The sequence below is a fragment of the Gymnoscopelus braueri genome (assembly GCF_963280865.1).
Source record: "Gymnoscopelus braueri genome assembly, chromosome: 14".
Classification (NCBI taxonomy): Eukaryota; Metazoa; Chordata; class Actinopteri; order Myctophiformes; family Myctophidae; genus Gymnoscopelus; species Gymnoscopelus braueri.
Window position 1 is genome coordinate 25,402,000 of NC_137619.1, and position 17,063 is coordinate 25,419,062.

Here is a 17,063-nt window from a genome sequence, read left to right on the forward strand (position 1 = left end):
TGAATGTGAATGTGAAAACAGGTGGACAAGAACAAGAGAAAGGTGGAGAGTGATGTTGAGCCAAAAAAGACTCTAACCTAAGTGACTGACAATTCTTGCATTACCCTTAAAAATAAAACAACAACATTAAAAAGTAAAGTAAATCATAAAGCTAAGGGAATGGGGGCCCTTCAAAAGCAGTGGAGCAAAGAATCAAGTTAAGATCATTCTTGTTGAATGACTCACTCAGCCTCAATGCTCCACCACAATACCGTTGGCACAACATTTCTACAGTACTACATGTTGGTTTAAAACTATGCAGACTGGGTTTAATTGAGCCCATGCCATGCTATAACAAGCAGTTCTTGGACATCCATGGATTATTTATAGTACAAGCATTTACTCTTTTATGACACAATGATGGCAGTCTCTTTGTGACAATTAGCCTACTATTTTCTATGTAAAGATTCCATCACAGTCAGACTGTGCACTTATAGTGTTTGTGGTTAAAGCCACCCCGTCTCCACATGCACCCCTGAAGTCCAAGAGTCAATCTATGCCAGAGCCTTTTCTCCTGTTTCCCAACCGTCTATCTCAGAAAATAAACGAAAAATACTTAGGGGGTAGTGGAGTTCTGAAATAAAAACACTTTCTTTTTGTTGACTGACGGAGATTCAGTGTACGGTAACTCGAGGCTAATGTTGAACCTGTAGTAGCTACATAACAATACAAGCAGCCACTACTGGAGATGTGCTTTGCTCGTGCTAAATAATGCAGTGTCATGTGATGAGACGGGAGTGAGACAAACAGGAAGAGGGGCCATTGTCTCTGCTAGTAGGCCTAGCTTTTTTCCCCTTGCAAAACTGAAACATGACCCAGTCAACCCTCTCCGTTTCTCTCTGTCAGACTGTGTGTCTGTTTATATGAAATAAGGGTATTGTGTGTGCGTGTGTCCGTCTGAGCATGCTTGCGTGTGTGCATGCATGCATGTGTAAGAATTAAGGAGATTATAGCCAGTGACCTAAACTAGTCCAGTATCATATGAATCCAGACAAGATTCTCCTACACAAAACAGCACCATGCATCTTCTATCACACTTCACACAGCAGAAAATCCTCAGCGTTAATTTAACTTAACTCTAATTTTACACTTTAACTGTGTAAATATGGACACTGTGTGTACAAAAATGTCACACTGTCAAATTTAAATGAAGTCTGAGGATTTCATTTTACACTGGCTGCAACTGAGGACAGGGAAGCCCATTCAACGTTCTACCTTTCAGCACGATCCTGCTCATCTTTTCTCCCTTCACCCACCCCTTCCACTACTATCTCCTTCTCCCTTACCCATTACATCCTTCACTTTCACCCTCTCCTCCTCCCACCTCTCCACTCCCTCTGCATCAGTACTTCCCTTGATCTTACCGAGCAAAATCCTCAGTGTTCATATAACTCTGACAGTGTAATTAAATGGGTCAATTTTTACACTCTCAGAGATAAATTAAAACTGAGGATTTTACTGTACGTGCTCCCACTGTTCCTACCCACCCTCCAACCTGCCGCTGTGCAACCGTGTCCACAGCTCGCCTGACAGGCACATTGCAGAGAAGCACAGCAATTAATATGGAGGCACCTCCGCACCCTCACTAATTAGGCTTTCATATCAGAGCAGCACACTGTAATTACGGCAAAAGCTGGTCGCTCAGCTCCTGCATGTGTTCACTGCAAACACTGCTTAGTCGCCACCAGTGATGCTCTCTAAATACTGCTCCATATTTGTGCTCACACAAAAGAGAAAGCAAAGAAAGTGAGGGAGAGAGAGAGAGAGCGAGAGAGAGAGAGAGAGAGAGAGCGAGAGAGAGAGAGAGAGAGAGAGAGAGAGAGAGAGAGAGAGAGAGAGAGAGAGAGAGGGAGAGAGAGAGAGAGAGAGAGCGAGAGAGAGAGAGAGAGAGAGAGAGAATGCGAGCGAGTAAGAGACCAGGTGACTGTTCCTTCGTATGGGCCACATGAACATCTTGCACTGCTATTGAAGAACAATTAACAGCTTTATTTAGTTCCCACTTGTTTTCATGTCATCATGCTCACCATTAAGTCAAGACACGATGTTTCAAATAATAAATAATAATAAAGAACATTTCCAGGATTAACTTTGATTGCCTGCCAGCAAATATCTCAACCCACTTTTACGTTGCAGCCCACTAGTTGAAACGTTTGCCTCAGGTTAACAGGTGGTTCTACATGGATTCTTAAATGGATCCAGATGGAACCATAGCCTGATTAGCATAAAGCTGTAAACGGATCTTTGTGATCTGTCATGATACAATAATGAGTGCAAGGGGTCTTTGATAGTTCTCAGTCCCAATACTCAGTGAATTAACATCATATTTACAAGTGGTTTGTGCCTTTTCTTCCTACCAGCAGATCCACCCCCACCTGACCTTGTCACCTTGCACTGCTGAGGCCCCACTGCTTTTACTCGCAATGGTACTTTCATGTTTTTCAATGAATAAGACTAAAATGACATCATGGATCAGAGAGAGTGCTACACACTCTCTCAGGTGTGGTGATAAGATATATTGCATTTTAAAAATGTAAAAGAAACAAAAGATATAGTTCGTATGAGAAGGCATGACTTAGCACTTTTTGGTACTGTACACGCACACACTCGCACGCGCGCACGCACGCACGCACGCACGCACGCACGCACGCACGCACGCACGCACGCACGCACACACACAGACAAACACACACACACACACACACACACACACACACACACACACACACACACACACACACACACACACACACAGATTTAAATATACTGCAAGGAGGGAATATTAATGCCCTTCATGAGATATTCATGAAAGCTCAGATAAACCTTTCAGTGAAGCAGGCCATTACATAACTCACATAATTCCATTTCCAGCTCACAGCTCACATGCTTCAGAATAAGGCATCACCGTATTTTTGTAAATATTGTATTTTGCACTCCCGCCTCGGTTCAAGATTAAAACACGCAGCTTTTCTTACGTCTAATGATAATGGTGATGATAGCGAGGCAGAACAGAGCTTGTCAGGATCATAATTACATGTTGGAAGTCAGAGATGACAGTTTGCATAATGGTTGCAGGTCATTTGCACTGCTGCTGTTAGTTGAATGCAGGCTGTAATTATAAGGCTAGCACAGTGGAATGTCAATCTGAGAAAGTAAAGTAAAAGTGGAGTAACATGGTCTCCACAAAGATCAAGGTTCAAGGTTCAAGGTTGTTCTTTATTGTTACATCTTGTGCACAGGTACATAAGAGTAAAACGTATATGTAGTCTGCAGACAATGCTATTACAATGTTATTATTGATGTTATTACAATGATATTACAATGTAATCTGGAGATAATGTTATGCAGTGTTATGTTAGAGTAGACAATGTGAAGATGACTAAGATGCTTTTGGGCAAAACTGAAAGACAAATGCAAACTTCATATTTTGTATTTGGATATCACATTTTAATGAATGCTGCTCTCTCTTTCACTTGTGGCACAACTGCTTGTATGATAACAGGAACATAAAAAATAACTACGTGACTTTCTTGGTCGTTGGCTAATGATGCCTGCCACAATGAGTCTGTTCTGATGTCAGCTATAATTTGGGTACACACCCCTTAAGACAGTGGTTCTCAACCTTTTCAGGCCGTGAGCCCCCAAAATTATCATATTTGAACTGGGGACCCCCCACCCTGACAAGCACATGGAATGTAGGAATTGGGGCATTCTTTCTTTTTCCTTTATTTATTCAGGGAAACCCATTGAGAGCAAGCTCTCTTTTTCAAGGACGCCCTGATAACAAACATTTGAATCACATTACAATGTCACAACTTTAACAATAAAGCAAAAAAGAAAAGCAGAAGCATAAAACAACATTAAAATAATCGCAAAAGGCGGTGAATCAGACAATACAGTGAGGACATGGATAACAACACAGAGATTTAAAAACCAGGAGACCTGGTTCTGCCAGACCCAGACTTCACATGACGTGTCAGCCTGTGTATGCCCATGTATGGATGAAAGGGGGACAGACTTTTATGGCTGGGGCCTAAGGACAAAGTGACCAAAACCAGTTTTTTGTCCATGTATGGAGAAAACAGGTACAAAACATGCCCATGTATGGATGAAAGGGGGAGAGACTTTTATGGCCTGGGGCCTAAGGACAAAGTGACCAAAACCTGTTTTTTGCCCATGTATGGAGAAAACAGGTACAAAACATGCCCATGTATGGACAAGTTTTTCCTTGTTCACTGCTCTTACGTGGACTGGTATATCTAATGTGTGTTTGTGAACGTGTTGAGTGACCAGTAACCTTTGGTTCCAAAAGCGAGGATAGGTATAAAGGAAGTTTACCACACAAGGCCTTATAAATAAATAAAATACAATGTTGCTCTCTACGAACTGCGAGAGATGGCCAACCCACTTTATCATATAAAATACAGCGATGGGTGAGATAATCATCACCAGTAATAAAACGCAAAGCACTGTGGTAGACTGCATCCAGAGGCTTCAGTGTGGAGAGTGAAGCATGCATATACAGTGTATCCCCATAATCAAATACAGACATAAATAAAGAGTGAATAAAAGGGGGCCCAAAATTGAACCCTGAGGGACACCTTTACCAATTGACAAAGAACTGGATTTATATTCGATTTAGTTTAACTCGGTTCCACAGATAAATATGGTGAAAATAGCAGATCTACAAGCTCGTTGTGAGCTTGTAGACCGGCTATTTTCACAAATGTAGCCTCTTTCTCATAATATTTGACAATTTGGCCAATGTTTGACCATGAACAGTATTGATAGTATAGTTTGTTTATTACTTTGATGCAGTAATGGTCTTTTTTGTATGTATTACAAAGATCTTTAAAAAGGTCCTTAAATTGTCACTTCACTGTCATCTGGGGACCCCCAGAAATGATGTGGGGACCCCCCTGGGGGTCCTGACCCACAGGTTGAGAACCACCTTAAGAGATAGATAAAGGTTGATGAAACTGAACCCGGATCTGTGGCTGAGAGAGTGCACACGAGAGAACATCTCCACAGAGTTAAAAAAAATAAGAACATCTCGCGTGGTTTGAGCTGTGCAAGTATCCCATCACCCGGAGGGATGGTCAATCTGTGATTGGCTGGGTGGTTGTTAGTGGATACAAAAACAAGCGTGTGTAAATATACATTTGTATTTATCTAGTTGTGTCTTACATTTTTTAAGCACCTTGCAACTGTGCTTTGAAGTGTTACACATAATAATAATAATACAAAATATTAATATTTTTTAAATTAACACTAATTTGGGCAATTGTGAACCAGACATAGGGAACCTGATAGCCCTGAAACGTGATATCATGACAGTCATGGATGAACTTCAACCTGATGTTTGCACTTTTTTCATTTACGGTCGGTCCGTACATCTACAAAAACGTTAAAATTTCAAATATAAATTGCTGACCCTATGGCCACGGATGTTACAATTCTGTTCGGGTCCTCAAAAGTACCCGTAGGCCTATCTTCCGTATTGTTCAATAAAAAACATTTTAATTCGATCGGTGGCCATTTCTTATAGGGCTATAATGTATCATATTGCAATACATATCCCAACCGATAGAGTCGTGTAGTTGAAACTAAAAGCGTATGGTGAAAAAAAAAAAGAGAAAATGGCCACCAATCGGATTAAAATGCTTTTTATTGAACAACACGGCAGATACGGGTACTACTGAGGACCCGTACATCATTTTAACATCCGTGGGAATGGGGTTATGACTTTATATTTGAAATCTGAACGTTTATGTAGATGTACAGGCTGTAAATAAAGAAAGTGCAAACACCAGGTTGAAGTTCATCCATGACGGTCGTGACAGACGACCGTCGCGTGATCCATGGCTAGGAACCTGACGACCAACTAGCCAGTCACAGTGCGACTCTCCCTCCGGACAATGGGACTCTACACTACTACTGGGTCAACCCCCTCCCCTCCCCTCCCCTCCCCGTCCTACTCCTCCTCCTCCTCCTGCTCTCACTCGCAGTGTGTCTGCCTGCTGAAGCCCAGCTCAGCCCTGTCTCTCCCCCTGTACTGCCTTCACTACCAGATCTCCTCCACAACCCTGAGCGAGGCGGCCGTTAAAAAGCGAGAGGCGATCGGATCCCCCCACCACCTCCTCCTCCTCCTCCTCCTCTCAACAACATGGCTACAATCGTAATCTCCACCAGATTTACGGAAGAATATCAGCTGTACGAGGAACTGGGAAAGTAAGCGAGAACCATCATGGGCAGATCATTCTGCTCTGATGCATGTTTTCTCTATTTTGCTGCTGCTGCGGCGGCGGCTCGGTGGTGGTGGTGTTGGTTCTTTCTCGGCTTATTTGTAAACGTCCACTTCAGTGTTGTTGACAAGGCTGTCAAAACCAGGGGAAGCAAAAGGAAAGGTACCGCGTTAAAGGAGTAGTTCACCCACAAAATGGCTTATTTTCTATCAATTACACACCCCGTGAAGCATTGAATTTGTTTGTAGTTTTTGTTTTTGTCGCATTCCTGAGCCAATAATTTGACACCAAATTATTGGTTGTTTAGGAATGTGACAAAACCCCAAAATCTCCATGAATTCAATTCTTCATGTGGTGACTGTAATTGATAGAAAATAAGTATTTTTGTGGGTGAACTACTGCTTTAAGTACCAGAGAGGGAGAGCTGCATGGGTTGCCAATATGTCTACAAGCTTACAGTATTAATTCATCTGGAGTCATGATGCATGTGAACGTGTATCAAACCATCGTGGTTCTTTTGTGTCTTACTCTTAAGAGTCAAACGACATCCTCTCATGTACATAATATATTAGCTAGTCATTTGTTCATTTATTTCAAGTCAACGCGCCTCGAACACTGCTGAGCCATTTATTTTGATTTCTTTAGTTTCAAATCAATCGTTGTAATGTATTTATCAGCAAACTGGAGGCTTATTCCTACATACATGACAAGCAAGAAAAGGCTGAGTTGCTATGGCTGTGGCTGCAATTGTAGGCTGTGTTGCTGTTTGATAGAAAAATCCATCTGGCTACTATTTTGTATTTTTTTTTTGCATTTGAAACATGAAGCAACAGCTTTACAGCAATGGATTGATAGCTACTCTGCAATCATGTCTAATAGCTACTAACTGAACCACAGACTGTGGTTCTGTTAGTATTCTACTTACTATCAGCTTACAGCAGAGTTGAAAGGTGGTCGTGGTTGTACAAAATGTTTCCTGCTTTAAATAAACCCCCAAATTAGTCGGTAACCTTTTTATTTTATTTATCAGTCTTGGTCCACATTTCAGTGGTTCTTTCATGCTCCCTCAGCTCACGTTTCTTCCTGTAAGCAACAAGCTCCAGCCCCCCCATCTCTGACTCACACACACACACACACACACACACACACACACACACACACACACACACACACACACACACACACACACACACACACACACACACACACACACACACACACACTAGCCGCACCAGGAAGAGACAGACCAAAGCGCGCTGTCACATCAAATACTCGCACAATATCCCACTGTATATTAAATATACATGACACTTGACATTCCAGGAGGGCAGGCCTATATGAATAGCCTACCTACCTACACAGTGCTTCAATGACCCCGTGTGTCAAGTTCATCGCGTCACCATGCACTTTCCTGCTGTGACCCTGGCTGACAGCCTGCTGAGTTTGATGTGGATGTCTGTTAGGTTTGCTGCAAGTATTGAGTTGTATATGGGTGGAGTGGAGTCATTAAAGGGTTGTTAATTTTTTTCTTTCCAGGGGTGCCTTTTCGGTTGTCCGGCGATGCGTCAAGAAGTCCACTGGCCAGGAGTATGCTGCTAAAATTATTAACACAAAAAAGCTCTCCGCCAGAGGTAAGTCCAGAGAATATTAATTTGAGTGCTATGACTGTTGGACAACAGACCTCTTCGTCTCTCTCTTTCTCATTCTCCCCACCTATCTAAATGATCTATCTCTGTCTTTGAATTATATAAACCTGTAAGTTCATAAGTGTAGTCTGGGCACTGCCTTGACTGTTCTGGGCTACACAATATTCTGGTTGAAGTGAGTCCCAGGCTGGTGTTACCTTAACATGTCTGTCTGTCTGTCTGTCTGTCAAAGTTACTAAATAGCTGGAGGCTAGTTTGGCAGAGACTAGCCTCTGTAATCTAAGGTAGGGAGACATACTAGTGTACAGTAAGGTCCATTAAGCCATAGCCATGGTTTGCTATAGCTACGCTTGTCCTCACCAGAATGATAGTAACTGTGTCAGAATCAGAATAAACGTAATTGTCACATGACAGATTTACAGGTGTAAAACAGTGGGTGAATTTTTTTTTTTCGTGGTGTGCGCACAATGAATATTTCCATCCCCTGTGTGTGTGTGTTATTGGGCACAATAAAATCCTCATTGGTAATTTAACTCTGAGAGTGTAAAACAGGCACATTTCTACAATCAGATAACACTGTGTGCATTCAAGCCACATTATCTATCTGCCTTATAACCACCTGTGTACCGATTGTCATGGTAGTTTTGAATGCGAGTGTTATCCATTCATTCCCATAACTTCACACAACTGTATGTATAGACGTCGCTCACCACCTGCCATTTCATCGTAAGCCCTGCCCCTGCCCTATGTATACTTCATGTACGACAAATAGCCGACAAATAGCCGATCTACGAGCTCACAAAATTTGTGACAACTTTGACCTATAATGACATGTTGCTCCTCTGTGGTTTTCTGTGTGTTTACGTGTTTGTGTGAAAGAGTGTCAGACAGGCCAGCAAAGAGTGAGTGATGATGTGAACTGCAGAACAGGACCAGTGCTGGACTGATTTGGCTGTTCCTCTCCCAAGGAGAGGACAGCTGAGTTACAACAGTACTCTATGTCTATCTCTCTCTCTTTCTGTCTTGTGTCTTTCTTGGGCCCCTGCCTCCCCTTTTGTAAACAAAGGATTGATCTGAGGAGAGATACTTAAAAAAGCCCTTGCCACAAGGCGATTAGATTGTGTGTGTGTGTGTGTGTGTGTGTGTGTGTGTGTGTGTGTGTGTGTGTGTGTGTGTGTGTGTGTGTGTGTGTGTGTGTGTGTGTGTGTGTGTGTGTGTGTGTGTGTGTGTGTGTGTGTGTGTGTGTGTGACCCAGCAACAGCGGGGGGGGGGGGGTGAAACTCTTGATCCCATAGGCTGGCTGACAGTGAGATGTCATGATCATCTACGATCTGGCACGTGCGCACATTCACTTAAAACACAATTACACTTGCAAACATCACACACCAACTCTCATACAGAGACTCACGCAGGCACTAGAATGTCGCCACAGGGATTAATAAAGGTAATTTTTACGTACTCTTTTTCAATGCCCAGTGGCCTTTAGTAAAGCTGAAATGTCTTGGCCTTGCCAATGTGTTCTATACAAACACAGCAGCAAGCCAGTTATCCCTGCTTCAGCCCCATCACCATGGATGGACAGCTAAGCAGTTAGCTGGACAGCTAGTAGCTAGACAGCTAAGCAGCTAGACAGGTGAAAAATGCCTGGATCACTAAATGTCCAAGGTGACCAATACACAGCTGTCACCAAAAATATGCTCCCATTTACACCAATGCTTTGGATGCACACACCCACACACGTAGCGTACACGACACGTACACACACAGCAGCTGCCCAGCACATCTGTGGTCTTCAACTGTTGGCAATTAAGCATCTCTGGTGTTGCAGTAGCGTGGTGCACTTTCTTGCAAAACTTTCAAAGTTGTTGAGTTGTTGAGGGGAGAATGAAAGCCTTGACCCTGAGTGTTTTTGTGTGCAAAATGGAGAGGCTTTGACTTTTGGTTTGTTTGGGATTAAGCCCTATTCTCTCATGGCTCAAGGAGGGCACGGCGGCAGCCGCAGAGGTCAGTGATTGTCTGTATTTTGCACATATGCAGGCACAAGCAGGCACACTTGGTTGCTCACTCCAACCTTCAGACAGTACTGTGTACACATACAGACATGCACCCACACATACATTGGTATTACTAGACCGGTGCACTGCACTAGCCTACTCTGGAATGATGCAAGTCAGGAACGATGGATGTTGGGAATGCATTCCCCACTTGGTTATGCAATATCCACTGTACCCGTTCTACCCATTGTCGAGTACATGTTGTACAATCTGTCTGCATGTGTTCCTTTTATGCCCATATATGGAGATTCTCTGTATCTGTCTGTCCTTGTCCCTTTTATGCCTGTATGTGGAGATCGCTGGTGTCATCATCAGTTTATTGGTTGGATCGGCGGTTCAATGTTAAAGCATCAACCTGTGTAAACTATTAATGAGGCATCACCATTTTCGGGACGCATTTTCGGATAGTTTATTCATCACACTCCGGTGTGTAAGGACCTTAAGGGTGAGGTGAAGCTTACAGAAAGGCAGCGCTTGGGGCTAACATCCGTATGCACATTAGACGGCCAATTAAACATGTGTTTGCATTGGCTGTTTAGTTCCCATAACCCAGAGGGATGGTTGTGTTGTAACTAACTGGCTAGTAGTTGGTTGTCAACAGCCGCTGGTATATGTTGCAAGCAGTGAAATTGTTTGCAGGCCTTGCAAGCTCATACAAAAAGCTGACAACCATAAACATTCAGAATTAAGAAGTACAGGCAGAAGAAAGCAGGGTTTCTGCAGACAGACACTTGACACCGACTTCCAATGTTAACGACTGCCTAGTAATGATTGAGTAGCATAATATTAGGAAAACTTTATGCAATTTCAAGGGGGAGAATGAATGTATCTTAACATATATGATCTGTGGGTGTATTGAATGAATACTGCTACATTCAGATTGCACAAAATATTTCTTTGCTATTAATATTACTGTATATTATATACAGTAGCAGCAGCAGCATAATAATATGATATAGCTAATGTAGACGCGGGGAAACAAAAGATCTCTGCTCACCAAAACATCACATGATGGAAACAAAAGGTATCCATAAGTTGACTCGCTGCTGCCAAATCACCTTATCCTAATGTCTCCTCATGCCCAAGAGACGTGATATCTTGACATTTCTCTCTGCACCTCGCACGGAAAGGTCTGACATTATATTCCCAGCAATAGCCTGTGAATGACTCGTAATAAAATCATATTTGAAACAGAATTAACAATTGGTTGCGGTACAGATGGATTAATGAAACTGAATGATGAGGTGTGGTTAGGAGCGAACACAGAACGCAGCACCACATTCACATTTTAAATCATTGTTTTTCAATAAATCTTTGTGTCTAGCACAGGCGACGGAAGATAAGGCTTTTTGTCTTGTTGTTTCTAGATTCCATCGTTGAACTATGAGAATGATGGAACATTTCACAATAATATCTCTGAAGTTCACAAGCCACACATTTGTTTTGTGACGAGAGGTTATTGTTTCAACCTTTCCTCACACCTGGAGATTGATTGGATTTGCTGGCCTGCTGACCTCTCCAGGCCTGTGCTCGGTAGTCCTCGTTCTTTGTTGACCTTATATGGTTGCTGCACCATCACCTCCATCCTGCTGGCAGGGTTAGAGAAGATGGACACTTTGCACCTCCACTATGACAGGTAATAAAGAAAAAGCAAGAAAGAGAACCATAGAGTTTTTCTCTTTGCCAGTCAGTTCCTGGCGATTGAAAGTTATGTAATCAGATATTTCCGGTCTACATTCAACTTCATCGGGTGCTAATCAGTACTGGGCAGCACCGCTGGGGCTAACGCGTTACTTTGAAACTTGTTACTGTAACTACTTTTTGTGGTAACCAGTAGGGTAAATAGTTACTCAATTCAGTACCGTCGTAATCTCTCAAGACAGATCCGTCGTAATCTCTCAAGACAGATTCTGCTAACAGCGGAAGTACTTTTTCCACCACTGCTTAAAGCTAGCCATCACTTTTACTAACTACATAAATCAATTAATATTATGCAGAAACAAGGTGGGATTCATGTTATTAAGTTATTCCTAATTCTACCTGTAAGCAAGCTCTTTTGCAGTATAAGTTGTTTACGATATTCCATGCTATTCTTATCTTGTGTATTGTGTCGGGTCATGAAGCAAGCGTATTGTTACACTGCTGTGTGTGTGTGTGTGTGTGTGTGTGTGTGTGTGTGTGTGTGTGTGTGTGTGTGTGTGTGTGTGTGTGTGTCCTGCTGAATAATTGACACTAGACACAAGGCCACTCCGCTCTGGCTGCAAATGGAAAAGGGCTTACGAGCAGATCTCTCTCTCTCCTCTGTTCTCCACATCTTCCTTATCCCATTAAGATCGGGAAAGTGCGGCACCGATTGCCGCCCTGCGAGCTTGTAGATCTACAATCTTTTTGTAAAATCGTGAAAATGTATATATATATAACATTTTTAACTCAAATCTTTGCTTCTGGGGATTTTACAAATGTCTTCTAAATCAGTTTTTTTTTAAAACATACGTTGCTATATTATCAGTGGTTCTCAAACTTTTTCTATGTCTTGGACCTCTATATTTGGCCGCGGACCCCCCCACCTCAAAATATTTCGTTCCAGGAACCCCCCCCCCCCCCCCCCCCAGCAAGATGTTTGTTACAAATGTTCTCTTAAAAATATATATATTCTAACTAAAGATTTGCAAAAAAAAACATAAAAATAGCAGATCTACAAGCTCATAGCGCGGCAGTGCTATGAGCTTGTAGATCTGCTATTTTTGAATAGCCAAAGTATAAAATAATGGTTAAAGTGGTTACAGTAGATGCTTTCCCGGTTTGAATGGGTTATTCTCTCTCCGCCTTGTATCAGCCGCTCCTCCATCACCCGCCTTTACCCCCTGTTCTCCATCTTGTACCCATCTCTCTCTCGCTTCCCCCCTTCCCTATCTCACTTCTACATTAGATCTAGCCATCCCCTCCATGGCTGTCTTTGTCTCTCTCTCAACGTATCTCCTCCTCTTCCTCCTCCTTGAACGCCTGCCGCTTGTGTGTTTGTTATCGGGGCTTTGGAGGGCTTCCTGTAACTGGCTGGAGGCCGGTTGGTAGAGGCCTGATAAACGTAGCAACGCTGCTGTGGTGAATGTTTAATGGGACCAACCGTGAATATTTGATGAGAGAGAAAGAGAGAGATGGAGAGATGTAGTGAGGAAGTGATGGAGGGTGTTGGGGCAGAGGGGGAGAAAGAGAGAGGGAGGGAGAGATCAAGATATTAGGATGGTGTTATATGGTAGAAATGGAAATGGAAACATGTATGTATGGAGATACTCCCCCACACAGCCTGCATCACCTTCATCATACTCTCAGGCTTGCTAGTATTGGCCATATACTCTGTGTGTATGTGTGTGCACTGTGCACGCGCTCATGGCATGTATTTTCAAGACCCTCCCTATGGGGTGTAAAAACTGACCAAAATGGATGCTTACTCCGAGTTAAAATACCACTGAGGATTTTACTGTGTTCTTGTTTCTTTATTCTTTCTTTATATCTGCCCATCACTCATCCCCATCTCTTCTAGACATATGGCATTCTGTGTGAGCCAGCTTGAACGCTGATCTTCTAGTAGAACATAATTAACAACCTATACGAACAAGTCTTGGGTTGCATCATTCTATGGCCAATATTTTGAGTTGGCACATAAGTGAGTGTGTAGCCTCAAGCAATTGGAAAGCCATTGTTATTGGCCAATTATTTATTATGTTCTGTTGTTACATCATCATTCAAGTAATTACTAAGATGAGCAAATCAAGGATCAACCTTACTGTTCTGTCATGGTTACTAAGCATGTTAGCTTGCTTGCTGACTGTTCCAGCCAGTCAGTCAGTCATAACTACTTTTTTCCCCCTTTTTTTTTTTTTACAGTTAAACCTGTATCACCTGTAAATGAAAAATAATTTCACCCACATTTTGACACCTGTAAACCTGTGATGTGACAATAGTGTCTGTCTGTCTGTTTGTCTGTCTTATTCGTAGGGCACTATCAACAAACTGGAATCGCTTTACCTTATATTTTGTTATGAAACATTTTTATTGGATCATGGGACACATATTTGTTTTGTGTGAACATCCTTTTTTAGTGGGAAAAACTGAGCCTCAACCTCCGTGGTCACAGTTTTCAGCCGAAAAGCATAGATCTACATCAATCACCGGCCAGCAAAGCCTCTCTGAGGAGCGCTGTGGCCGGCCACTGTGGACCAGGTTATATGGTAGCACGCTAGCATTGCATCACTTGCTAACGTCTATATTAGGGGTGTGCCGATACACTAATTTCACAAAACGATACGATACGATATTGGGCTCACAACATCGATACGATGCGATATATGGCACTTTTTTAATATGAAAATATATTGGGGGGAAAAAAATCTTATGAAAATAATCTAATATCCAAGCATTCTCATAGTTCAATTAGTTATGTGTTGTAAATGCACTATAAATGAATAACTTGGTTTGTTTTCAGATCGCACAGATAGGAACAGCAAAGACTGTAGTATTAATGCAAAAAACAAACAAATATATCAGACGATTTATCTTTGTAGCGACGAAAACCTCTACCCACAGACCCACAGGGGCTCCATAGGGATGTGTTCTGAGCCCCCTTCTCTACTCCCTGTACACCTAGGACACAGGCTCCAACCTAGAGATCAAGATCACTGACACAATAGTGATATGGCTGATCACGGATGATAATGAGACAGCCCACAGGAAAGAGGTGGAAAACCTGACACAATGTACCAGGAGAACAACCTGGCTCTCAACGTTGACAAATTACAATTTAGGCATTAATCCAGACATCCAGAATCTGTATTACTATGGTCTTTTGAATGTGGCTAGTTTTTTTAAAAACAAGCAGAAAGCAAAAGCAGAAAGCAGAATAAAATTACTTTTATAAATCCTTTAACATGAAAGGTGCCTAGCTTTTTTGTTGTTGTGATCACGTGATTTCTGGGTGTACTCTTCTTTGTGCTTGGATCATTCACAGGGATACCCCCCCCCCCCCTCAAGTCATCCTTGGCAGTGAATGAGTTTACGTCCATAGTATATCACGTACAGTATACATCTGCTATTATGCTCACGCACCTTTAATCTTACCTCAACGTACTATCTGTAAATATGTAGATAATGTGTTTGTTTCTTTGATTAATCTCTCTTCCTCCTTGCCCCCCCACTTCTTCTTCCCTTTCTTTTTTCTATGGAAATAACAAAACGATAGAACTTGCACTTCCACTTTTTTACTTCTGTAAACCTGTGATGTGACATTAAAGCTGATTCTGATTCCTGAGAAATGTTGCGTGAGACGTTAAAGGGGTCACTTTAAAACACTTCTGGGGTCATTTTAACATCTACTCTGGCTTTTGTGTGCACCCTTAGAAAAAAAACAAAAAAAAACGGAAGTGTCGCTAGACGAGATTGAAATCTCGAGATTTCAATCTCGTTTAGCGAGACTTCATTTTTTTAAATTATTTTTTTGCATAGTGTTCTGTCACTATGAACGTCAGATCTTACCAAACAAAAAATAAAGTAAAATACGCGATCGAACGCAAGGCCTATTGGCGCACGTTTTAAGCTGTGGCGGATGGAGTTTTTCTACTGTACCATTCATCCTAAGATATCATAACATCATAGAAAAGGTAAGAAAACCGTGGTCCAAAATTCCCCTTTAAACCCTCTAAACTGGACCTGACTGAGTTTGCTCTCAATTTGGACCGCTTTTTTCTTCTCTTTCTACACAAAATCTCTTCACCAAAAATAGCTGATCTACAAGCTAACAATGCATCATGAGGCATTGAAACTAAAAAAAAAAGCAAAGAAAAAAAAGCAAGAACAAAGTGCAGAAATACAATAAAATGTTTAAAAGCCTGCATTTAAAAAAGTCACATTTAAACGAAGTTAATGTCTGATGAAGCAAATCTGACCACCTGGACAAGGTCGTCGTTCAAAGTTGAGGAGCTCTGATGGCAAATGTCCGGTCACCCTTTGGGTTCTTAATCTAGTCTTCAGAATAACCTGAAGGTTTCTTCCCCAGGGTCTTAGGGAGTTGGGGGTCAAAGTTGATCTTTTATGTCCAAATGGTCTCTGTTATGTTGTGTTCTACTTTACATTCTGTCGTTGTTCCGGCGTGCCTCCTACTCCTCCGTGCTCCATGGAAACTAGCTTGTTAGTTTCAGAGGGAAGGCTGAACGCCAACGCTACACTGGATTATTATTATATTCTAGGGAATCTCTAGAATGTAAGCAGTGTTTCTCAAAGTGGGGTCCGGGTCCTTGAGGGGATTCCAGGGGGTCCCCAGCTAAATTAGTTAAAGGGACTACACCATGAATTTTTACTTTTCTTCTTTTTTGTGTGTTTTTGGTCTCCCCTACCTCTCTTCTATCCAAAAAATACCCCAGTTTGAACACTCAGGCTTTCACAGCAAATCTGGGGTTTTCTGTAAATTGGTCTCAAAACAGGCCAAACTGATTTGGTCCCTGACGTGATGTGACGTCAGGGTACAATCCCTCCCGTTTTTCAGTTCCAACCAAAAAAATTAATACAAATCCCTTTTTTTTTTCTTTCTTTTTTGTCTTCTTATTATACTATTAACATGCATATATTATAACATGCATACAACATGCATACAAACTGGCTCAATAGCGCCCCGTGCCAAACAGGACAATGTGGTATTGCAGGTCAAAGTGCTTTATAAGCCAGAGAGAAGTTATTTGGAATGAGTATATCTGAGGCTTGATTTAGGCTCAAACCTTTTGAAAAACGTTTGAGGGACATAAACAATATGATATTAAATATATGTATATATTTTTTAATTCATGGTGTAGTCCCTTTAATATAGCAGCATCACAATCAGTTTAACCACTTCAACCCTATAAAAATATGTAGAGGCGAACCGGTGACTTCTGATTACCAGACGGCCTCTCTACCCACTAAGCTATGGCGCCCTTATGTGTGTGTACTCTACTCAGGCAGAGACTATCATATACTATACTCTGTGTGTGCGTGCTGTACCTGCTTAGTTCTAGTCATGTCAGACTGTGTGAGTCATACTGCAGTGTACAGGCTAT

General features: G+C 42.0%; 1 protein-coding gene across 31 annotated transcripts in view; it reads left to right on the plus strand.

Moving 5' to 3' along the window:
* Positions 1-6,053: 6,053 nt before the first annotated feature.
* The window catches only part of camk2g2 (calcium/calmodulin-dependent protein kinase (CaM kinase) II gamma 2), a 65,152-nt gene continuing 54,142 nt past the window's right edge, over positions 6,054-17,063 (plus strand). For all 31 annotated transcript variants that reach the window (XM_080448525.1, XM_080448552.1, XM_080448535.1 and 28 more), the window contains exons 1-2: positions 6,054-6,267; positions 7,818-7,912. In XM_080448525.1, the coding sequence (XP_080304651.1) occupies positions 6,203-6,267; positions 7,818-7,912 (160 nt within the window). In that variant the 5' untranslated portion in view covers positions 6,054-6,202. The remainder of the gene's footprint in view (positions 6,268-7,817; positions 7,913-17,063) is intronic.